The sequence below is a fragment of the Tenrec ecaudatus genome, chromosome 13 (genome assembly GCF_050624435.1).
Source record: "Tenrec ecaudatus isolate mTenEca1 chromosome 13, mTenEca1.hap1, whole genome shotgun sequence".
In the NCBI taxonomy this organism is placed as follows: Eukaryota; Metazoa; Chordata; class Mammalia; order Afrosoricida; family Tenrecidae; genus Tenrec; species Tenrec ecaudatus.
Window position 1 is genome coordinate 129,442,805 of NC_134542.1, and position 25,369 is coordinate 129,468,173.

A 25,369-nucleotide genomic window follows, 5' to 3' on the forward strand; every position below is an offset into this window, starting at 1 on the left:
CGTGAGAGCCAGGGGTCCTTAGGAGTTACAAAATGCTTGCAAAGAGAAACAAGTGTCCCAGGCATTTTCAGAGGCCTACAATGTCCAAACCAGCCTGGGATGGCTTCTGAGGCTGGGTGAAAGGTCTCCTGTTGCCTTCCAAGCCAGAGTATTGGAAGACTCTCTTGCCAAGGAAAGGGGTTCAAGTGCAAGCTTGAACTGCGAACAAGTAGTTTCTCCTTCCCCGCCAGCCCCTGAGGAGTCCCCCCCCAGAGGTGAGGGGTCCAACCTGGCTGGTGAGTGAAGTTGTCCACCTGGCGCTGCAGGTGATGTTGGCTGATCTGGATCTGCAGGAGCTGGGACTGCATGTTGTTCCACAGAGTCCCGGCCAGCTTTGGGCGGTGCGCTGACAGGAAGAGGGAGGACGGGCTGTCCTCGGCAGCCACTGTGCTGTTGGGGAAGTACATCTCCAGGGCCAGGAGCCGCCTCTGCAGGTTCAGAACTAGACCCCCCCTCCCCCAACATCCTTTTTGGGTTTTCTTTGAAACCCCAGGCACTTGACTATACACCCTTGATGTTCTTGTGTAATTGTATTCGCACATAGCTCGTGCAGGCTCTGAATACGAAACTCACATCTGATGTGCTGTGGAGGCCTGGTGGGAGCTCAGAGTTTTCTGCAACTTAAACCGATGCACGCCACACTCACGCGTGACATCACACATCCACAGAGCATTCCTGCAGGGCCCACAGCTGCATAGATGGGCCCACTGCACCTATCATGAATTTCTACCCTTTATGCAGCTCCTTCCCTAGTTCATGTTCTGAGCATAAATGCATGACAAGGAACATGGGCAGGCGATATGCTGGTCTGATCTCAGTAAGTACCGGTGGCATTCATATGTGACCTTAATATGCATGTGTTGATGACAACCAGGTTCTTGACTGACTTCAATGTCTGCTGATGGAATTGCTTTCTTTTTCTCTTTTTTAATCACTTGATTAGGGGCTCATACAATGCTTATCACAGTCCATACACACATCCATTGCGTCAAGCACATTTGTACATTTGCTGCCATCATCATTCTCACAACATTTGCTTTCTGCTTGAGCCCTTGGTATCGGCTCCTCATTTTTTCCCTCCCTCCCCACTCCCTCCTCCCTCACAAGCCCTTGATAATTTATAAATTATTCATATTTTGGCATATCTTACACTGTCCGACGTCTCCCTTCACCCACTTTTCTGTTGTCCATCCCCCAGGGAGGAGGTTATATGTAGATCCTTGTACTTGGTTCCCCCTTTTCACCCCACTCTCCCTCCACCCTCCCAGTATCGCCACTCTCAGCACTGGTCCTGAAGGGATCATCTGTCCTGGATTCCCTGTGTTTCCAGTTCCTATCTGTGCTTGCTTAACATTTGGATCTAGAAGATTTCAACAGCAAAATCATGTCAATGAACACCGCAATCAACAAAGTTTCTTCTCACGAAGAGGATAGAAACCCTTTCTGCAAGATGAATATGGAGCATCCTTTGTGAAAGGTGCATCCTTTCGCTGCTTTAGACAAGCCCAGGCTCACAAGCTCTCTCTCTCTCTCTCTCTCTCTCTCTGTCTTCCTCTCTCACTATCTACTTCTCTCCCTCTACACCCTTTCTATCTCTCACTCACTCATTCACACACACACACACACACACACACACACACACACACATGCATATACACTCCCCCTACTGTGACAGCCAGAGTCTGAGAACCCTCTCCCAACAGCCTGGCAGTGATAGCCTAGAGCTCTCCTCTCCACCTGGGGCCACGTTTGGGGCCCGTGGGACCGCCTCTTCTTTACCTTGCATCACCAGTAGCCCGGCACCTGCGGTGAGCAGAATCAGGTAGATGATCACCAGAGCCAGGCAGCAGTTCATGCCATTTCTCTTCTTGGGTTTTGGATCTGAAATACAACCCAGGCAGAGATGGCTGCTGTGGGGGGTGAAGAGCAGGTGCTTCCAACCTGACCTGGGGAAGACACCAACATGCCAGCTCCCAAGTTCTCTCCCCGATCCTATTTCCACAAAGCAGTGGGTTCTGCCATGTGTCCTCATATCATAGGTGGGGCTGGACAAGTAAACAGGCAGGTCTGCTGCAGAGAGGGCCTGGCTCTCAGAACAGGTGTTGCATAGACCTTGCTCACCTTTGCTGACCCAGCACAAAGCTCAGGCCCTCAATGAGTGCATATTGAGTTAGCTAATGAATGAAAATGTTTAAATGTCAACCCTCCAAAAGGAGGTGGGTCATTTCTATTTTATAACCAATGAGTGAAGAAACTTTGGCAAGTGGAGTAAATTTTGGTTATGTTATCTGGAAATCATGTGCAGGTCTCCATTTTCTTTTCCACTAGAAATTTTAATCATAGAAGTAAAACATGTTTGAAATGGTTTTTTCAAACAATATAGAAGAGCAGTAAAAGAATGAATAATTTTCCCTCAACCCCCTGAGGTCATAAGCTCCTGAGATGGCTCTATTAGCCTTCTGAGGTTTCCTTCCTTCTACTCATGGAACCTTTCAAACTCAGACACTCATAGATAGAATTGGGTGTTTTCTTTCATTTTCTCATTGTCCTGGCCCAGTAATTCAGCGCACGGCCTTGTGGAACTCTGGAACCATACTTAAGGTTAATTGGTTTCTTAGGGTAGTACCAGGATCCGACTAGGGGATCCGATTAACTGAAAGTGTTCAGAACAACTGGGACACAGCTCTTGAACAGGATAGATGTTTCTTGCCCTGCTGGGGGCCTTTGGGGGCACAAGGTATCCTTTGGCTCTGAGGGTCGGCAAGCTCCACTAGAGTTGTCTCACCCCTTCTCCTGGGTCCTGCCTTCTGGCACCCCAGCTCTGGGTGTTGCTTGTCTGGGTGTTTTCTTTTAATATTACATAAATGATAGTGTACACATAATAAAATACACTGGTTTTGCAACAAAGCAATGTTTTATGTACATACTTATACCTCAGTTATCATTATAGCCAAACATTCCATAGTCTTTCTAATAACTGTCTAATATCCCCTAGGGAGTCCATGGGTAGAGGAAATGGTTAACACTTGGCTGCTAGCCAACAGGTTGAAGGTTGGAGTCCACCCAGAGGCACCTCTGAAGGAAGACCTGAAAATTCACTTCTGACAAATCAGCCATGGAAAACGTTAGGGAACACAGTTCTATGTGCTCTGATACACACGGGGTCTCCGGCACTAGGAGTTGGCCCCAGGGCAATTGTTTTTTAGCATCCTGTAGAGACAGGGACACAACTCATTCAGCCCTGCTCCTCTCGATGAACCATGCCGCGTGGGAAGCTTTAGAGACATCACTGGGATGAACCTTTTCCCAGGGCCCTTGATTTCAGTCTTCTCACACCACCTGGAAGCATCCAAGGTAGAGGGATACAGATGGTGGGGCTCTTACTCTACATCAGGCATTTTACTTCCTCTGGAAGTTTGATGTGATCCCAGAAGTGGGACCTGGAGTTCAGAGGAGTTAAGTAACTTGATCAGGATGGCAAAGCCAGCAATGTGACCCCAGGTCCATTTAACTCCAAACCTCAGCTTGACTGACTGTTGTCCCCCAGCAACACCCAAGGACAGAATGAAGGCCATACGTGAGCAGTGCGGTAAAAGCATGAGGAAGCGTAGGTGAAGGTGCATTTTCAATACACTATTCTGATATATCATAGATAGAATTAGGTGTTTGCTTTTAATTTTACACAAATGATAGTGTACATATAATAAAATACATGGGTTTTTATATCATATCCCCATTATATAAATATATATAAAGCCAATGTAATATACATATCACTCGATTACTCTGCTAGCATGGGTTAGCTATATATATATGTATCCCTATTACTCTAATAGCATGGGTTATCTCTGGGAAGCACCCGGAGGAGCTTTATTGGTTAGTTGGCTTTTTAGTGCAGGGACATTTTGTCTAGCACTGAGTCCCTCACCCTCTGCTCCCCCACCCCCAGGCCCTGGAGCGCTGTTCACAGAGCCGTGGCCCAGCATACAATCTAGCAAAGGGGCTCCTCTACCCTCATTCCTGAAATGGTCATTCATGGTCCTCAGAACAAACCAAAATCCACACTTGGCGCATAAATCTGGCTGTCAACCAGCCTTCATGGGTGAATTCAAGACCACATCTTGACATGACCCTGAGCCACAGTGAAGTCAGATGGTTCACAGTTACACCCTACTGACTCAGACTGACTTCCTTTGTCCCACTGTCCTTCCTGCCTTCCACATGACTGACTCCCACTCGTCTATTGGGGAGTGCAGTGGAATCTCTCTTGCTCGAAAATATCTTCTCTGAATACTCTGAGTTGGGGTGGGAGCAGTTCTTCGGCTTCTCCACCTCACTCTGAACTTTGTCTGTATTTCAAATTCCCCAAATACCCTGGAACCTTCTTGAACTGTATATCCAGTAATGAAGGGAAAATCAAGGGGCCTACAACTACCGCTTTTATGTGGTAGCCACAAGTTCAGCAGTTTGAAACCGGCAGCCACTCAGAGAGTTACAGCCTCGGATACACACGGGCAGATCTGCCCCTCCTATAGGGTCACTGTGGGTAAGAATAAATTAATGGCCGTGAGTTTGAGTTTTGAGTGCTTTAAAGAGTGGCTAAGAGAAGTTCTCCAAAGAGAAAGAAGCGATAAGAAAACGCTATAGAAATTGAGAAAGAAATAAGAAAATTGGTAAAAATAGGGGTATGTATTAGAATTTTTTTCCCTCACGAGTTAAAAATCACATGTGATAGTTAAAACAAAAACATTAACACCATCTGATGTGGTGCTTGATTTATGAAGTGGAATTTCTTAAAAAGTAGGAGCAGTAAAGGGATATATGGAGGTGTGTACATTTTACTCAAAGTGATAAAATGTCAAGATCAATAGCCTGATATTATGTATACCATTACATTTACTAAGAAAGCCCTTCAAAGTGATATGCTAAAAATATCATAAGATTTTTAAAAGAATTCTAAAATGTCCTCCAGTGACTACAAGTTTTGATATTGATACATCCAATTGATACAGAAAAACACTTGACTGAATCCAATACATTCATCACCATTCATCATCGCAAACAAGGAATAGAGAACGTCTTTCATTTGAAAACAATAATTTATAAGATATCTAAAACTAAATTCATACTCTTTCCCCCACCCCCCACTCTAGTTAGAACAACATCAGGGACGTCTGCTCACACTTAATTTTCACTTTCCTATGTGTTACCTTTACTCAGCACAGTACTGGAAGTTCTCACCAGAACAATAAGGCAAGAAAAAGAAACAAGGGGCATCGAAAGAAAATGTTTACATTTTACTTTGATGAGTTGCAACTTTTAGAAGGAAACATAGGAGAAAATCTTTGGGAGCAAGGGAAAGGTGAATAATTCTTTGACGTAACAACAAAAGTACAATCTATGCAAGGGGAAAATGATAAATTTAGTCTCATTAAAATTAAAAAGTTTTTTTTTTTACAAAATTTAAAAATTAAAATGTTCGCTCTGTGAAAACAAATCTTTAAAGGTTTGTGTGTTTTTTGGCTAGGACTTATAATTATCAGCATATAGATCCTGTACATGCTTTGTTTAATTTATTTGTAAATTTTTACTTTTCTATGGAGTGACTGTACATTTTCTGTTTTAAATTTTGGCTTGTACTTGAGCTCAGTTAGTTTTAGGGGCTGTTTTGTTGACAAGTAATAGATTGCAGAAAAAAATCATGAAACCACGTATGCAATGTTCTTAAAAAGCTTGTTGCCAAACAACCAGCTATCTAAATGAGAGGTCAATTAAATGCATTGCCAACCTCAGTGATCAAAGGATTGTAAATCACATAATCTGGAGCTGAAGGAAGGAATAGTTTCAGAGCCTGAATTGTGAGATTCTGGTTTGCTGAAGGCCATGCATGACAGTGGGAACCCAAGATGCATTCATGAGATCTACAGAGGAAATGTGCCTATGGCGATTTCCTTCTATCCATAATAGAGGGATGGGAAGAAACTGGTTACCAAACAGAGTCCATGGCAGAGATGACGAAAGGAGATCAAAATGATAAACCTGACTTGAATGGTTAAAACCTTGCCAGCTGACCCCCATCCTCTGATGCACGTTGGGCCTGATACGGTTTCCAACATTTTATGTGTGATTTTGTCGTTATTGTTCGTATTGGGGTTTATCTCAGATGAATTTTATCATTGAGGGTGACCCTCTTGAATTTTTGTTATGTGTTTTTCAGTATATGAGACCCAGGATTGATAAACCTATAGAGACAGCACGTAGAATAAGGGCTTTTTGGGGGGTGGGGTGAGTAGCAGTGGGGGGGCAGGTAAAAGGGAGCTTATGTCAAGGAGTCTTTGACACTGATGATTGCAGCAATTGTATAATACTGCTTGATGTGATTGAATTATTAAATTATATGATACTTGTATTAGCTCCCCAAAAATGGTTTTGAAAAATATTTTAATTAAATATGGAATGGTAGTAGTAATACCAGAAAGATTGAAACTGAATTGATATGGAAGTTAAAATCTGTTAGTAAAATAACTAATATTATCTTTAGAGACGAAAGAAGGGCCACTTGAGAGTTAATGGTATAATATTATTTAAAATACACATTAAAAACCCTAACCTCTCTGCCTGCATTTTATTTAGGTCTTCTCCATCAAGAAGAATATTTCTTAGATGGAAGTTGACAGTGAAATATCATGAAAAAAAGATAAATTCTGAAGTAGGTGAAGGGGTAGAGTGAGAGACGAGACAAATCACACTCCACAGATTTAAGAGTGTGCGAATGAGATAACAGAACTTCTCCTTGGTAAAGCAAACATATCTAGTGAGTGGCAGGAAGGCTCAAGCCAGACAGAAGTTCATGATTTTCAAAAAGGTAGAAATTACTTGTCTGAGTTTGCTAGGCCACTTAATTGTCCTCCTGCAGACCTGTGCTTAGACGAAGTGGGAGTCATTGAACGAGAACGAGGAGATACCGCATGGTTTGAAATTAAGTCAGTGTTAAACCCTTTAACCGCATCCGTTCGATCTGTACGACGAACAACTCATCCAAGCAGCTGGGCTCTGGGACGAAGAATGCAGCATTAGGACGGGAAGGTTTATGAATAACCCGTGATACGTGGCTGACACGTTACTTGCAGCAAGGGAAGAGGGCTTGAAGCCCTTCCTTATAAAACTCAAAGAGTGCACCTCAATGTAAAGAAAGCAAGCATCTTCACAACTGAACCAATAAGCAACAGCATGATCATTGAAGAAACTATTGAAAATGTTAAGGATTTCATTTCCTTTGGGACTACAATCGACATCCATGTAAATAACAGTCAAGAAATCAAATGACGGATTGCATTAAGAAAATCGGTTGCAAAAGTCCACTTCGAAATGTTAAAAAGCAAAGATGTCACTCTGAGGACGAAGGTAAGGCTGGCCCAAACTTATTCATGATCTTCTCATGTGCTTCCTATGCCTGTCCATGCTGGACGCGGATAAGAACAAGCAGAGAACAATGTAAGCCTTTCAACAGTGTTGGTGAAGAATGCTCAAAGTATTGCAGACTGCTAAACAGAACAAAGCCAGAATGCTTCTTAGAAGCAAGGATGGTGAGACTCGGTCTCATCTACTCGGGCCATGTCATTAGCAGTGAAACAGTCCCTGGAGAAGGCGCCCTGCTTGGCCAAGGAGCGGGCCAGGAAAACGAAGGGGCAGGCCTGACCAATGCTTCCTTTCAGTCTCCAAAGGGTTTCCATGAGTAGGAAATAGTTCGCACCTAAGAACAATTGTGTTGCTGTAATATAATACCATATATATATAGTATATAATATTACCAACCACAAGTGAGTGGTTCTATAAAAATAAAATTATTTTCTCACAGCTTCTCACATTTCACTGCCATTGAGTCGCTGAGGACTCGTAATGACCCTATGGGAGAGAGATTAGTTTCCCCTGTGAGTCTCTGACACTATATCTCTTTACGGGAATAGATATTATTCCCCCTCCCCCCTCCCCCACACACACACCCCGAGGAACAGCTGGTAGTTTCAAACTGCTGACCTTGAGGTTAGCAGCCCAACACGTAACCACGCCATTACCAGGGCCTCTTCCCACAGCGTAAACGTCTAGAATTCGGAATTCAAGGCACCAGTTCTAAAGGGAAGACTCTCTGTGTGTCCTCTTTTTTAGTTTTTTGTAGACCTTGGTTTATTCTTTGATTCTTCGGTGATCTCTATCGAGTGGCATGCATCTTCCCTCTGTGTTTGTTCTCTTTTCTGTGTGCACTATTTAATTTGCTCTTTTTACATCACAAAAAAAATGAGTATGTTTAAAACACATTCTACTCAGACAAGGCATCATTCACAGAACAAAAAAAAACCTATAGTCCCAATGGGGTTATATCCATGAGCATAGGGGATAAGATTCTAGTGCATTCTTGGCTGAGATTATTCAATCCATAAATAAGTCCATCGCATAAATCCTATATTGTCAACAGGAATAAATAGAATGCCTCTTATTCAAGATCAAGCCCTCAGTGTTCCTCCTATAAGAGCTGGGAGGTGCAACTGAAGACCAACTCATAAAGAACCGTCTGGGACCTGTCAACGTGTGACAAGAGGCAATGCATGATCTCTTGAGCAGATAAACAGAGAGGGCTGGGGACGAAGAAGAAAGGAAAGGAGAGAGAGAAAAAAAAAAGAAATAGAAAGTCGCTTGGGATCATTTAGTGCTGAAGCAAGTCGCTTTATTCATTTCAGTAAACCCTGCAGAGGACACTACATTACCGAGCCCTACCATGATGACTGCTGGTCATGATACCCACCTGGAGAGGTCCATTAAATTAGATGACCTTTGAAAGGTCAAGAAGGAAGTTGTGAATGCTTTCAGGAAAACGTTCTTCCAAACTAGAATGACATTGTTTTCCTTTGTTTGTTGTATCCATCAACCAAGCGAGAAATGGAGAAAATTGTCCATGACCCCCGCGCCCCCCCCCCATCTCACTACCCTGTCCCACCATTGTGCAATGCCAGCATTTCTCCAGAATCTTCCGTCCTTTTGTTTCTTACAACACTGCCCATCATCATCTCATACAGTCTCTGTTCTCAATTTGAGCAATCCCAAATGCAAATCAGTGTCTCCCAGTTACAGGTGGGCCCCTTCAAGGATTCCACAGTCTTTCAGCTAAAGTTCTAATTAGTTGTTCCCAGCATCAATTCAAGCCAAGTCAGCCTTCATTGGTGAGGGGTAGGGGGAAAAGGCTTTCTACTTCTATAAAGGCTTACAAACTCAGAAACCCCCAGGGGAAAGTCTACCCTGTCCTGTAGGGTCTCTATGAGACAGCACTGACTCAATGGCTGTTGAGTTGTGGGATGGAGTAAAGAATCTATCGTTCTCTGAATGTTTCTTTCAGTTTGTTAGATATTTTCCCACCATCTCCTGCCTTGGATTCTTTTCCATCCTGTAAATGTTAAGAGCGATCTCAGCTGTGACCTTCACTGGCCCCACACCAGGTGGTTCACTCTGTGATGCTCTGTGGCACTCTCAGTGCCAGGAGAAGGAGAATCACAGAGACACAGTCATTTTCATGGAGCGCTTTCAGTCTGGCCCTCCTCCTACCGTGTCCGGGGAAGGCTGTGGACCCCTGGAGGCCTGAAGCCATATTTATTCTTCCCAGTTTCCTTGATACCGAGTGCTGTGCCTAACAAACAGTAGGTGCTCTATATGTTTTACCTGAACATTTTCTGATCATTTTGTGGACATTTTCATTGACTTTATAATATTGGATATCTAAAGTGTTGAATTTCCCAAATTTATGAATAGCCAGATATTATGAAACTCTTGATGAATACCACATGATAAATCTGTTACCATATGATAAATTTCTAGAGGTCTCAGTCTTCCTTTTTATTTCCCCATCAATTTTAGCAAGTCATCTGCACTAATAGATGTTCATTAGGACTAAAAGACCTCAGGTTGGGGGGCAAAAGTGCTTTTTTCTTGATTATACAACTCTCAGAATAAGTGGGAGTGGGAATGTGCTCCCCTTCTTGGAAGATGGTTTTCTAAGATGGCATTCCCAGGTGAGCATCCCCACAAACCATGGATTTTAGGACCGCACCACCCCTACAACACCACTGTCTGTACAAGACAACAGAATTTGCTGGATTTTTAAAACCTGAGTTTAAGGAAACTAATTATGAAAATATCATACCAGCATGCCAAACTAGAAAAGGTGTTCTCTGGTCGTCAATTATAAAAGAAATTCCCTTAACACATTTTAAAGGAATTGCATTGAAAAGATGTGGCCCTTGGTTTCAGGTTTGCAAAACTTTGCCACTCACCCCCCTTAATTTTTGTATTGTTATCTCATCATACACCCTATGTGGGACAATAAGACCCACATCAAAGGGGTCCATTTAATAAGCATTGGCATTTATGTAAGGAGAAATACTTAAATACAACTTAAAGGAATTATGAAGCTAAAGAAACACTCAAATATATACGAAAGGAAGAGCCTGAGTGGCGCATGTGGTAATTTGTCAACTGCTAACTAAAAGATCAGTGTCCCCATCCTGAAAGAAAGGTCTGGTGATCTATCTGTGAAAAAACACCACAGAAAACATATGGAGTTTTCTGATCTGAAGCATACGGGGTCAGATGAACCAGAGTCGACAACTGTTCCTTTACCTACAAAAGATATGGTATCTATGTTTAGCGTTCAAGAAATTTTAGATTTAAACATTCCAGATATATATGAATAAGGAGCAGGTACAAAGTGCACCTACACTGCAAATCCAATCATCCTATTGATTTATCTATTTCAAAGGGAGCACATAAATAGACATTGCCTTCCTAGGAAATAGTACTTTACCATTGATCTCGAAGGTCTCCATCGAAGGAAACATGATTTGGTTGAGGTCTGCTCCTTTTCTGGTGCTATCCAAGAACGCTTCCTCATTGAGAATCTCCTTCGTTTCCATTGCTACACTTTATAGAGGCCAAAGACCTGGAGCCAGCAGAAATGCTTTCCCTAAGAGGAACCAATCCGGGGAAATCGCTCCCATTTAACTACTTCATCATGTTGTGGACGACACCGCACTTCCCTTTGGCTTGAGCTCTGAATTTGCAAAATGTTTCCGGACATGATCAGCAACAACTATTTCTCAAAAACACACTTGTCACACGTGGAGGTCTTGTCTAGTACAGCCCCTTGTTAACAGAGGGCCAAGGCACAGTGAGAGCACGAGTTCTAGCCCTTAACCACTCTCTTGCCCCAGACAGACTGTCATGAACCAAGAGTCAAAAGACACACGTGCACATTTCTCTCTCTCCTCTCTGCTTTCCAAATCCTGCCATCATCCCACACTCAGTTTGCTGTCCCCGTCCCTCTCTAGTCCACACTAATATGTCCCTCTTTGACATTCTTCATCTCTTAGCGTCCATGTCCTTGCTACTCAAAGTGTCGCCCTAAAATCATCAGTATCGGCACCACCTGGAAACGTGTTAACAATGCAGTGACTGCAATTCTACGTTGTAACAAACTCCCTGGTGCTTTATCTATGGTTTCAGTTTGAGAAGCACTGGTCTATATTACACGTCTGAGCACTTAATTCTAGTTCCCCTGGTATGTCTTTCATATTCTTTCTGTGTGTGTGTTTGTGTGCGTGTGTTCGGGCCCCAGTAATATAGGAACCCTTAAGTGCAGAAACCTGTTCGGTATCTCCCTCATGCTGGCATCTACAGTGAGGTTGTATGGTATGTTGGTTAAGCCAAGATTCAATAAGCTAGACTCCCCCGGTTCAAATTCTACCTCTTCCACCTAGTGGTTGTGCGACCTCAGACAAGTCACTGAAAGTTTCAGTGTCTCCCTGTTCTTACTTGGGAAAGGTAGGAAGAGCTAACAGCTGTTGTGAGAGCTAAATAAAGTTCCTGAGTGGTACAAATGGTGAACATACTGGGTTTCCTAAACAAAAAGTTGGAGTTCACCCTGATGTGTCTCAGAAGAAAAATCTGACCACCTTCTTCCAAAAAATCAGCCATTGAAAATATACGCAGAGCACAGTTCTATTTTGATACACTTGGGGCCCTCTGACTTGATCTCAACTCGATAGTAACTGATAACAGTTAAGTCCTAAATTGACTTGGTTTGATGGTTCTTGATTTGACGGCCCCATGGTCATCTAACTGTTACCACTAGATAGGCTGGGGACCTGTTCGATGCCAGAGAGACTAAAATAATTATTCTTTGCTTTAAAGAAGTTCACAGTTTCATGTGCAAGACAGATGTGCATAAAGCTAAATTCTGGAAGAGTCTGTTCAGCCTAACAATGATTTAAGAACCTGAAAGGACATACGTGGTCTAGAAGCAAGGTTTGAAATATGATGAAAAAGTGCTACCAATGGAACAAAAAGGAAATGAGAGCTAGGGTGAGAAGGATGGCTAGGAATTTTCCAGGAGAACAGGACCAGGCCGTGGTCTTGCAGGGAGGAGAAAGGCAGGCACAACCTCACAGAGAAAAGGCAGTCTGAGGGGAGGAAAGCCATGACTCACTTGGCTTATTTGAAATTGAGGAGAGAAAGGGGCAGAGGTACCCAATAAGCAAGGTATCCCTGGGCTTACTGGTGCTTATTTATAATCTGTAATTGGTGGACCCCCGTGACACTGTTGACAGATTATTAAATAAGCACCTGTGATGAAGCTCTCCTTACCTTGCTTACTGCAGCCCTCGGTCCCTGTCAGGCACTGTAAATTTGACAAGCGGCTTTGATTCGGTAGGAAGTTGTGGTGGGGTTGGGAGAGAGACAGATGCCAGCCATACCGAGAAGCAGAGGTCTTGATGTGGTGAAATTGCTCACTATAGATTAGTAAGCAAGCACAAATAAGCCTTGCTTACTGTGTAATCCCACGCTTACTGAGAGAGCTGGCTAGAGGTGAGGCAGCGAGAGGCTAAGGCACTTTCTTTGGCTTGTGGTGCGGCGGAAAGCAAAAGAGGGAAGAAACCCAGGACAGTGAGAGTGACTGGCAGTGCCCACGAGGTAGAGGGCCTCCCAGGGCCACTCACACTTCTGATGGCCAGGAAGTCACCGGCTTTGGCAGAGGCCAGGGAACCAGAGCCAGGACAAAACTAAAAACCACATCCCCTGGCATTGAGTTGGTGCCCTAGAGGACTGCTCCTGTGAATTTCCAGGAAGGTAACTCTGGGAGCAGAACCAGGGCAGGAAGAGTTCGAAGGAAGAGCTGGAAGGGAGGAGGTGAAGAGCTGGCAACGCCATCTAGAAATCGGGAGTTAGCAAGCAGGGAGAGCAAACAGTGGGTGCAGATGCTGCCTCCTCCTGCCCCACAGGCACAGGCAGGGAAAGCCCCCCACAAAGGGGCCCTTCCCTGGGCTGGAGCTCCTTCCTCTGCTGATCCTGACACAGAAGGCAGCCCTCGTGTGGGTGTGGAGGATGTGGTTAGGGCGGGGGGGAGGGGAGGCGGCTCATCAGAACACGCTCTGGTTACTGAGTGTGACTCTTGGGAAAAACATCAAGTGCGTATATGCCATGCTCCTGTGTGCTACAAACTTATGTTTTTACAACATTTTATTAGGGGCTCACGCAATTCTTATCACAATCCATACATACATCAATCGTGTAAAGCACATTCGTACATTCGTTGCCCTCATCATTCGCAAAACATTTGCTCTCCACTTAAGCCCCTGGCATTAGCTTCTCATTTTTCCCTCCCTCCCCGCTGCCCCCTCCCACATGAACCCTTGAAAATTTATAAATTATTATTTTGTCATATCTTGTTCTGTCCAATGTCTCCCTTCACCCACTTTTCTGTTGTCCATCCCCCAGGGAGGAGGTTATATGTAGATCCTTATAATCAGTTCCCCCTTTCCACCCCACCCTCCCTCCATCCTCCCAGTATCGCCACTCTCACCACTGGTCCTGAAGGGATCATCCGCCCTGGATTCCCTGTGTTTTCAGTTCCTATGTGTACCAGTGTACATCCTCTGGCTGGATCTGTAAGGTAGAATTGGGATCATGATAGTGGGGAGGAAGCATTTAGGAACTAGAGGAAAGTTGTATGTTTCATCGTTGCTACACTGCACCTGACTGACTCGCTTGCTCCCCGCGACACTTCCGTAAAGGAATGTCCAATTGCGTGCTACAAACTTCTAATAGAGTTGCTGCTAATCAGAAGTTTGGAGGTTTGGAATGCCTCAGAGGCATGTCGAAGGAAAATCCGGTGGTCTACTTCTGAAAACTCGCTCACTGAGCACTTTAGGGAGTACAGTTCTACCCTGGCCTACTTGGGGCCACCAGGCATTGGAATAGACACGGCGACAACTGGTTACTGGCTGTCAGAAATTTTAGCAATACACCAGCCAGACTTGACTGCCCATCCTGAATGTAGTTAACCTGCTGTGCTCCCTGGTGTGACTACTTGACTTCTCTGAATCCATCTTACCTCCTCGGTAAAGTAGCCATGAAAATGCCTGCCTGGTGGCAGATGGTGCGATTAGAAAGTGCTGGCACCTATTTCTAAAACCTGGTAGAATCCACGAATCCAGGGGTCACACAAAGGAGCATTTCTAAACTTGTCAGCTTCAGTGGCCAGCCGGAGGCTTCAGTTTTCATAAAAGCCCCGGAACCAAAGGGCAAACCAAGCCAAGAAGCCAAAGGCAACTGTCGTGAGAAATGACTTCTTTTTTGTGGCTTTTGCCACACACAAAAAAATTTAAAAACTAGCTCTAGAGATTCCCAATCTATTTTGCACACCTTGCAGGGATGGTTGAATATACAAAGGGTACCCCCTGCCCCACCCCCCAAAAAAGATGGTTTTTTTTGCCCCAAAGCTATGTATTTATTTTTTTTACAAAACAACCTTACCAGCTTCAAAGTACTCTCCATTACATTTAATACAATCATCAAATCTGTGATTCCATTCTTGAAAACATTTTTCCAATTCATCTGTTTAGATGGTTGTTGCTGTTTTGGGGTTTTTGTTTTTTTGGTTTGTTTTTTTTTTGTCAAAAACTGGCTCATTGAGATGGCTGCGTGAGCAGGTGCATTGTTGTGATGGAAAAACCAGTCCCCTGTCTGTCACTAATTAGACCTTTTTTGCTGCATGGTTATGCAACCTTTTCTGAGCCTCTAAATAGAAAGCTTGATTAACAGTCTGACTTGGTAGAACGAACTCCAAATGCACTATCCCCCTCACATTAAGAAAACAAACGAGCATCACCTTGATCCTTGATTTCACTTGACAAGCTTTATTTGGTGAGGTGCTGACGGTGTCTTCCATCGCCTTGATGGATGTTTGCTTTCAGAGTCGTAATAACACCATGTCTCATCATCAGTAATGACCTTAGGGAAAAAGTCTGAGTCACTTTGGAGTTGTTCTTTCAGAGCACGACATGTTTCCACTCGATGCTCTTTTTCCTGAGGTCCAAATTTCACAGCGACCTTTCTCATTCCCAAATCTTCTATTAAAATTCGCTGAACTGAGCTCCACCATAGTCCAGATAACTTCCCCATCTCTTCAATGGTCCGTCATCATTGGTCTTTGAGCACAAGTGCATGAAATGTGTCACAATGGTGCCTGTTTAGGAAGTTGACGGGCATCCAGAATGAGGTTTGCCATCAATCAACATGTCACCTTTTTTTTTTGAAATGAGAAAACCACTCGTACACTTGAGTTTTCCTCGTAGTGCTGTCCTTGTAAGCTGTGTTCAACATCATAACAGTTTTGCAACATTTTTCCTGAGCAGGAAACAAAATTTCACAACTGCACGCTGTTCTCTTAAATTGGCCATCACAAAAAATGAAGTTGGAGTGAAGCTGCTTTCACAAAAAAATTCACTGTGACCAGAGAGAAACTTCCCAGGTGATGCCACTGAGTGCACTAATGCTTGCCTAGTGGGGAAAAAAAATTATGCACTACAAAAGCTCTGCCCTGTGGTACTTTATTCCATTTTTTGTGGGCGGAGGGAGGACCCCTCATATATATGTTATTGCAAGGACTTTAAGCTGCTCTGCAAATGAAGTGCCTTTGGCCTACCAAGAGGACATTGGTCAGTGTGAGTCTGGTGGCTGACCAAGAGTTCATTCTATTATATGTCTATGCAGTCAACCACACAGAGGCGGGCAGACAGAAGCAGAAGGAAGAAAGAAGAAGTGGAGACAGAGGAGGAAAGGAAACTCCAAAAGAGCTGTAACATGGATTTAAGGCTATAACACAGAAAAATATCAACAAGCCCAAGAAGAGGCCCTGAAGTAGAGCCAATGGTGACAACAGAAATTTACTACTAGGGATGAATTTATGAGAACTGAACAAGCTGCTCTACTTGCTATGTGCTGGGTCAGCTAGCAGTGGGGAGGCTGATGGCAGGGAGAGTGAAGGCAGAGATACATGTCCTCAGTGTACTGAGGGGAGACATGCACATGTGAGAGAGGGCTGGTTCATACTGATGAAGGCAGGGAAGTGCTCTCCACCTTAGGGAAGCCTTCCAGACTTTGTCTACTTCTTCCACACCCTGATCCTGAGTTGTAGCCTGTTGATCTTAATCCCAAATTGCACCCTGCTACTCCCTTAATAGACAACTGAACCGTAAGTGTGAGCTCAGATTTCCATGTGGTCATTGGTATGAATCCTTGAATCCAGTAGGGAAGTAGAGACGGTGAGATTTGGTGAACAGGTTAGAGAGTGTAGCTATGTCTGATCTCCACCACACAGGCATCGGCCTTGGGTTGATCTTGTTTCTCGTGATTCCTGCATCAAGTTAGATGTGTTCTGATCCCTCTACTATTAGCCTTTTGTAGTTGAGTCCCATGTATGTAGGGGCTGTCCTCCAGAGAGCTTGAAATGGCCATGCTCTTTCTGAAGTAGACTACCCAGCCTTTCCTCTAAGCTGCATCTGCATGACCTCCAACCTTCTGGTTAGCACCAAGAGCATTAACCATTTGCACCACCCAGCAGCTCCTTCAAACACCACAAGTTGCTAACATGCAGCCAGGTCGAGGACTACTAACACTGAGCACAGAGACATCACAAGAGGGGTGCGGGGACAACTGCACAGGGGACACTGTCAGAGGGGGTGATGCCAAAATGTCGTATATGTTTGTCTAGTGTTTGAGCAGAAATGTATTATTTTTAATAAAAATATTCATGTCATTAATTATAACAACAATACATTTCTGTAAGCCCAGCTTATGCATACCAATATACCTGCAAGGCTAAAACACTATGCTAATTTACTATTTAAACCTTCCAATGTGCACCCGTGAGAGCTGTCATTATTGCCCGATTACAGTGATGTTTCAGTTCACACGGTCTCCTTTGCATGGCTACAAGCATACATTGTTTTGGTTGCTGCTGCCATGGTTTTATGGTCACTGATTTGGTTAAACTTTTCGGTGCTTTAAATACAATGATGCAGTCATTCATGAAGTCATAGCAATAATGTTTTTAGAATGAAGTATTCATCCAAGGAAAAGAAAGTATTAACTAAAAGGCTTCCAATCAGCTACGAATGTTATAACTAATAATGTCATTGAACATAGAAAGATTCCACAGAGCCATTTGTTGTTAGCATTCATGCAATCTACGAAATATGGCATTTAAGCATTACAGTTTATAAACATTCCGTCCCCACCCCAGCCAGTCCTGGGGCTTTGAGGCTTGGCCCAAGGGGAGTCCCTCTGGGACATGGGGGTACAGTGAATGGAATGACTCTTTGCTGGGCATGCCTATACAGTAGGGTATGCTGGACCCCACTAGGGTTTCCCGTGTGGGCTCCAATAAATTTTTTCCCTTTTTCTTAAAAAAAAAACAAGCATTCATATAGTCTAGGAAACACTATCTTTATCACATATTTTATTAGGAAAAGTGACCATAGACATTTATAATGTTCTGTATGGAATTCTGTGTGGAAGGGGACCCACTGGGACAGGTGAGTTACCACATGGGTGACACCCACACTAGACCCCTAATGATGGTTCCTAGCGAGCAGAACGATGACACTTTCACAATGAGATCTGTGGGTGCCTTCACTGCTTCAGTCTAGAAGGACCCATTATCTTGAACCACCTGAGAGTTCGACTTTCATTTCTTTCTGACATATCAAGGACTGGTATGATTCAAATTAATGCATCATCTGTGCTTAGAACTGAGCGAGGACAAGGCAAGCGTAATGCTTGCCCTGGATGTGAAAGATTCAGATATCAAGACATGCTTTAATTGAAAAACTTGAAACCAAACAAATGCACACAAAATTCCACAATAAAGAAATTATCGACATGTTAACTAGAAGCAGCAGTCTACTCTCTGCTCACAGTGTTCGCCTCCCTTGCTTAGTGGGGTCCTAGAACTGCATCTCATCACCGTGATTTGTCAAATGGACACCCACAGTCCTGATTGCCCAGAGGGTGGACATGAGGATCAAATGCATATAAACGCTTATACTAAAAGGGTGAGCACTTCGTAAACTAAAGAGCTCTTAGGACAAAATGTGAGGTTCGTACGGTGCCTGCATTACCTTTAAAATCCCTCAGTCTTTCACAAAGTACCAAACACTCCACTGGGAAAATAGTCCTCAGTCATTTCCTAAGTCCCACTCAGACACTTTTAACTCAGGGAACACGGATCCGACTGTCTCTTCCTTTGAGCACTAGATGAAGTGGTCAACATGCATTTAGGGACTTTATTATCTAAGAAATACAGGGTTTTGCTTCATGCTTCAGGCAGAGTGTGTATACCTGGGCAGGAGTATTTAAATGTATGTTCAGAGTGGCCCTATGCAGTTCTGTCAAGTTCGTAGGTCCTGCAAGATGACAGCCAAGTAGCTCATGGTGCTTTATAAGAGAGAGGGAATGGGACTGAGTTCCTGGACATGTGTGATCATATTCTAGTGGCCTTCACAGAACTTGATTGTCTATCAACCATTGTTGTTATTGAGTTGGCTCTGACTTCATGGCAACCCCATGAAAACTGGAACTAAACACAAATCCCTCCTTATCAGTGTCACGGGCATGGGTACACTGAAGTCCTTTGTTGCAACCACTGTGCATTGTAAGTTCCTTCCAACTCAGGGGATAGTCCTGTCTCAGACCATATTCTGTTAGGATTCATATGGTTTCATTGGTTAATTTTCAGAAGTAGGTCTCCAGGCCTTTCTTCCTAGTCTGTCTTAAAGATTCTGCTGACACCTATTGACCGTGGTTCATGACCCTGGTGGTATGTGAAATACCAGAAGCATAACTTCTAGTACGTGTAAGTCACCAGAGCAAGACAAACTTGCCCTAGTGGTTCCATCTACTAGGGTCCCAGGCTAGTTCAGTTCATGGACTGCCTGATAAATCACCAAGAAGAACCCTGAGCGGCCCTTTCCAGCTTAAAATTGGAGCAACCTTATTCATGCATGATGTAAAAATCAGCAATATACTTGCAAGTATTCAAAACATACAAAGCAATATAGTGAACCAGCCAGTCAGCCCCTGTGGCTTTTCAAGATTCCCCCCACTCCCTAGTTGGCCATTTGTTCAGTTGTCTGCCTGAGCTCGCATGTAGAGCTGATGGGCAAGAGAACCTGAGTTGAAGAAAAATGTGCAAAGGCACAGACATTAAAATATCTATCTGTGGTCAGTGCCTGGCTATCAGAAAGAATAGCATCCGGGGTTTTAAACGCTTGCCTTAACACAAGTAGGCATCTAAATGAGGCATCGATTACGCCCACATACAAGAAGCACACAATCTGAAGGAGGGAAGGGTACCAGAGCTTAAATTGTGAACACCTGGTTTTAAGAAGCCTGTGGATGACAGTAGAGGCTGAAATCCATTTGCAGGGTCCACACATGGACTACCTCTCCAGCAAGCCCTCTCTGACCTTGGTTCAGGGACTCAAGAGCCTTGCTATCAAACAGAGAGCACTGTAAAGTCAATTGTGGCAGATGTCGTTAGGTTGAAAAGTAACACATCATTTGCTCTCTCTTTTGACTCATTTTAAAGTTGTGTCAGCTTATTTTTATTGAGATTTTCTATGCCTTTTTTATTCACTGCTTTCTTTCTTTCTTTCCTTCCGTCTTGCTTGTGTTTTGTATGGTTTTCTGCCAATGAAATCCAGGATAAGTCAATCTATAGAGACAGTGACTGGATTGCTAATTGCCCAGGGACATGGGAGGGGAGGGGGGAGGGAAATGGGGAGCTAACAACAATGGAGACAGAAGAAAATGCTCTGAAATGGATTATAATGATGATTGCACCCATCTGCTTAATATGATTGAATGATTAAATTGTATGATAAGTGAGTATATGCCAAAAAAAGCTATTCTTAAAAAGTGAGTACAAGAGAGAATAAAATGTTCTGAAATTGATTGTGGTGATGATTGTACAACTCTTCTTAATCTGATTGCATGATATGTAAGTGATATGCCGATAAAACCATTTTTTTTTTCAAATTCTATCTATGGACTACATTTACTGGCCCTTGTGAGTGGCAGTAATTGTCATTTTGTGTGACCACGCCTTGTTAAGTGCCAGGAACTTAGTGAAACTCAGTAACTGCTGGTTAGTTTTGTTGTTTTTTTCCTGATTTTAGCCCATTCGCTGAGTTTATTAGTCATGTTTAAGATCAGCATAATACTAGCCTTGCAAAATGTTTTTAAATTATTAAATACTTCAGATAAAAGTACGAAGAATAATTTAACAGGAAATCCTTATACTTGCCCCCTACACTTGACACACAACTGCTGGTTAGTTTTAAAATGATGAACAAACCAACAACATATCAGGTATCCACTGGTGAATAAATGAACAAATTGTGGTATAGCCATACAATTCCACAATCAATGCTCATGGAAACAGCAGAGCTGCTGTGAAGGAGGCAGTATTTCTTCACATCCCCCAGACTGTGTTGAGGGCCAGTGTTAGTCAGGGGTCTGTGCTAGTAGCCCCTCAGACCCTCCAATGGATTTGGTTTGCTATCCGCTCTCCTTTAGTCACCTGCTTTCAGAATCATGTGCTTTCTGTCATTTGCAGAAAATACAGACCCATCAATCTACTTCTTCTATCTTCTAGCTCATTCCCTTAGTAAATGAACTCTTGTTACCACTCTCTAGGACCCCCACCACAATTCTGCTTTCCATCACTCCCTTCATGTCTTCTCTCCATGCTCTTGTTGGCTGCCACTGAGCCAGCCCTGACTCTTGGCAACCCCATGCACAAAAGCACTGCAAGACCCGATACCATTCCCATAATCCATTTAGAATCAGACTATTGTGATCCATAGGGTTTTCATGATCTGAATTTGGGGACTGGATCCCTAGGCCTTTCTTCATTGCCTTTCCTACTTTGAAAGCCCGGCTGAAAGGTAGTTTTTCAGCAACATAGCAACATGCAAGTATCTACTGAAAGATGTGACTATGCATTGGCCAGAAATAGAACCTGGGCCTCCCCACATGGAAGGCAAGAATTCTACCAGTGAACAACCACTACCTTTCTCCCCCTACTCAATTGAAATCCATCACCAGGCATTATAATCATCCTCTTGTCCAAACCCTCAATTTCCTCCCCCGACCCCTTGTCTTTCTTAACTATACTCACTTGACTGAAACCTCAGCCTGGTGAGATCCATCCTCCATGCAACTGAATGTAAATGGAGAAGCTATGCAAGCACGCTGATGGCCTTATTTTAAGTTTATGATACAAACTGCAAATGAACCTCTGTCCTATCTGCCGATCATGCTGCAGTTCTTCGTTCAGTCCACTCTTCCACTTACTTTCCTCTTCATTGAGAAAGTTCAATCAACCAAAAGTCAAATTCTCTAGACTTCTACCACGATATTAACCCAGTCATCAGCACCTGTACCACGGATCCTGCGTTCCTGCTTGGGATAAGATACACCAAAAGGTTCCTAGATGGCACTTGGTTATTACCCTAAGGGTTGGTCATTCAAATCCGCCAGGGGCGTCAGGGAAGAAAGATTTGATCGTGTCTTTTCAGAGAGAGATGAAGCCAAGAAACCTGTATGAAGTAGTGCTACTCTGTGTGGCATGTGGGGTCACCATGTGTCAGAATCAGCTTGATAGCAGTGTGTGTGTGTGTGTGTGTGTGTGTGTGTGTGTAAGCGAGAGAGGGAGGGAGGGAGGGAGGGAGAATCAAACAGGGTTATATTCATTATCTTCTTTTCCATCTGCACTCACTTCCTTGGTGACGCTGTCTAGTATCATAGCTTTAAATTCCACCTATGTTTCAGCCTTGCTACACTGCACCTGACTGGCTCAACTCCTCCCCGCGACCCTTCCATAAGGGGATGTCCAATTGCCTGCAGATGGCACTCCACACTCCCCGCTTCTTCACAATGATATGATTTTTTGTTCTGATGATGCCTGATACCTGATCCCTTCAACACCTCATGATCACACAGGCTTGTGTGCTTCTTCCATGGGGGCTTTGTTGCTTCTGAGCTAGATGGCCGCTTGTTTACCTTCAAGCCTTTAAGACCCCAGATGCTTTATCTTTTGATAGCCGGCCACCCTTTAAGACCCCAGATGCTATATCTTTTGTTAGCCAGGCACCATCAGCTTTCTTCACCACATTTGCTTATGCACCCACTTTGTCTTCAGCGATTGTGTTGGGAAGATGAACATCAGGAGTACTTGAGTGGAGGCCTGATGTCCATCTGCTACCTTAATACTATAGCTATACATATATGCACGCAGATCTATTTTCTCATCTTCATTCACAGCTTTCCTCTAGTTCCAAAATTCTTCCTCCCCACCCATAACTATCATGATCCCAATTCTACCTTACAAATCTGGCTAGGCCAGAGAATGTACACTGGTGCAGATAGGAACTGGAAACACAGGGAATCCAGTGTGGATGATCCCTTTAGGACCAGCGGTGAGAGTGGCGATACTGAGAAGTTGGAGGGAGGGTGGGATGGAAAGGGGGAACCGATGACAAGCATCTACATATTACCTCATCCCTGCGGAACAGACAACAGAAAAGTGGGTGAAGGGAGACGTTGGGCAGTATAAGATAGGAAAAATAATAATTTATAAATTATCAAGGGTTCATGAGGGAGCAGGGAGCGAGGAAGGAGGGGAGAAAATGAGAAGCTGATGCCAGGGGCTTAAGTGGAGAGCAAATGTTATGAGAATGATGAGGAAAATGAATGTACAAATGTGCAATTGATGTATGTATGGACTGTGATAAGAGTTGTGTGAGCCCCTAATAAAATTATTTATAAAAACAAACAAACAAAATTTCTATCTATGCCTGGTGATTCATAAAACTTATATTTTTACCTCAGATCTAACTCTTGTACTTCAGGCTCTTTTTAGGCCTATTTCTCATATAGACATTTCAAAACTCTATTTGCTGAAGCAGAACTACTGATGTTTCCTCCATTTTAATTGATGACAACTTCATCCTACCCATTGTTTTAGTCATTATCTTAAAGTTAACCCTGTCTTTTTCTCTACACACACAACCCAGTAGGGAATTATTTGGCTTTACCTTCAAAGCATAAGTGAGACTTTCTCCTGAAAGTGACCCTGATCTCTCACCTGGGTTATTTTGATAACTTTCTAATTGGGCCATACTCAACTGAATAACCAGGATGATTCTTTTAAAACTCTTTTAACATGTTGCCAGATTGGCCAGAATGGCTTAGCAACATCCCTTGCTAGGTGCTGTGGTAACCTTTCGTGCAACAGAATGAAACATTGCCAGGTCCTGTGCATGTTCATCAGCACTGATGTGGTTGAGTTTATCATTGTGGGCATCAGGTTATTCCTTCTCACTTGGCTCTCCTGCCGCTTTACAAAAGGAATTTCTTTTTCTTTCATTTCTTTGGGTTTTAAAAATCATTTTATTGGGGCTCTTATAACATTCCATACATCAATCGTTCCAAGAATATCTGTACATATGTTGCCCTCATCATTTTCTAAACATTTACTTTCTATTTGAGCCCTTGGTATGAGCTCCTCTTTTTTCCTCCCTCCTCCCTCCTTGTGACCCTTTGATAATTTTAAATCATTATTGTTTTTATCTCTTACACCAACAGCTGTCTCTCCTCACCCACGTTTCTGTTGTTAGTCCCCATGGGGTGGACCATGAGGGTGGGGATTTATGCATCAATCATTGCAATTGGTTTCTCCTTCCTTCCCCCCTCCCACAAACTTCTCCCTACCCTCTTGGTATTGCTACTCCCAATTCTATTCCCGAGGGGTTTATCTGACCTGGATTCTGTGTGTCATGAGCTCTTACCTGTACCAGTATACATGCTCCGGTTTAGGCACAACTGAAAGGCATGATTGGGGTCATGATTGTGTGTGTGGGGGGGGGGGAGTGTTTCATTGGTGCTATAATGCACCCTTGTTGACTCATCAATCCTTGTAACCCTCCTGTGAGGGGATGTCCTATTGTCTACAAATGGGTTTTGGATCTCTACTCTGCCCCCACTCATTCTAAACAATATGTTTGTGTTTATTTGTTTTGGGTTTTCTGATGCTTGTTACCTGATTCCATAGACATCTCATGATTGCACAGGTAGGTGTGCTTCTTCCATGTGGGCTTGTTGCTTCTCTGCTAGATGGCCACTTTTGCCCACTTCCTCAGGGGATTAACGGTTTTCCCCTTTTTGCAGGCTAGAAGGGTATTGTAGATTTTAGTAATAAGTCATTTGTCTGTTGTGTCATTGCTAAAAATCCTCTCCCAGTCTGTGTGTTCTCTTAGTATTCTCTTGGTGAAGTCTTTTGATGCACATGGGTGTTTTATCGTTAATATATCCCACTTGTCTATTTCAGCTTCATCTCTGTGTGTGCCTTTCCCTAGACTATGTATTCCCTAAGCCAAGGTTATTAAGTTGGTCCAGATTTCTTTGTTGATGGTCCTGATAGTTTGGGGTTTTACTTCTAGATCTGTGATGCACCTTGAGTTTGTTCTGTGCGTGGGGTGAAGTAAGAGTCTTGTTTCATTTTTTCCAGCACCACTTGTTAAAGAGGGCATCCACTTACCACTTGATGCTTTTCTGATGCTTATAGAAGGTCAGTTGTCTATATGCTGATGGTTTTATTTCTATTCTTTTCCATTGTTCTGAGTATCTGTCATTATTCCAATACCACAGTGTATGGACCACCGTGACTGTAGAGTAGGTGTTAAAGTCAGGTAAGGCAAGCCCTTCAACTTTGTCCTTTTTTCTTTTACTGTTCTTAAAATTTTCTTTTTCCTTGAAATTGGATAATTTAACTATTCTGTGCCTTGTTAAGTTCTTCCTGGGGCTTAGTCTAATTGATGTCCTCTCTACTTCCTGTGTGAATATCTGATTCTCATTCATTAAAGTCGAGAAGTTTGCTTCCAGG

General features: G+C 43.4%; 1 protein-coding gene across 1 annotated transcript in view; it reads right to left on the reverse strand.

Moving 5' to 3' along the window:
• MARCO (macrophage receptor with collagenous structure) overlaps window positions 1-10,997 on the reverse strand; it is a 32,603-nt gene extending 21,606 nt beyond the window's left edge. The window contains exons 1-3 of the mRNA XM_075529165.1: window positions 10,889-10,997; window positions 1,819-1,920; window positions 269-481 (exon numbers count right to left, since the gene is read on the reverse strand). Coding sequence (XP_075385280.1) covers window positions 269-481; window positions 1,819-1,920; window positions 10,889-10,997 — 424 coding nt within the window. The remainder of the gene's footprint in view (window positions 1-268; window positions 482-1,818; window positions 1,921-10,888) is intronic.
• Window positions 10,998-25,369: the final 14,372 nt, after the last annotated feature.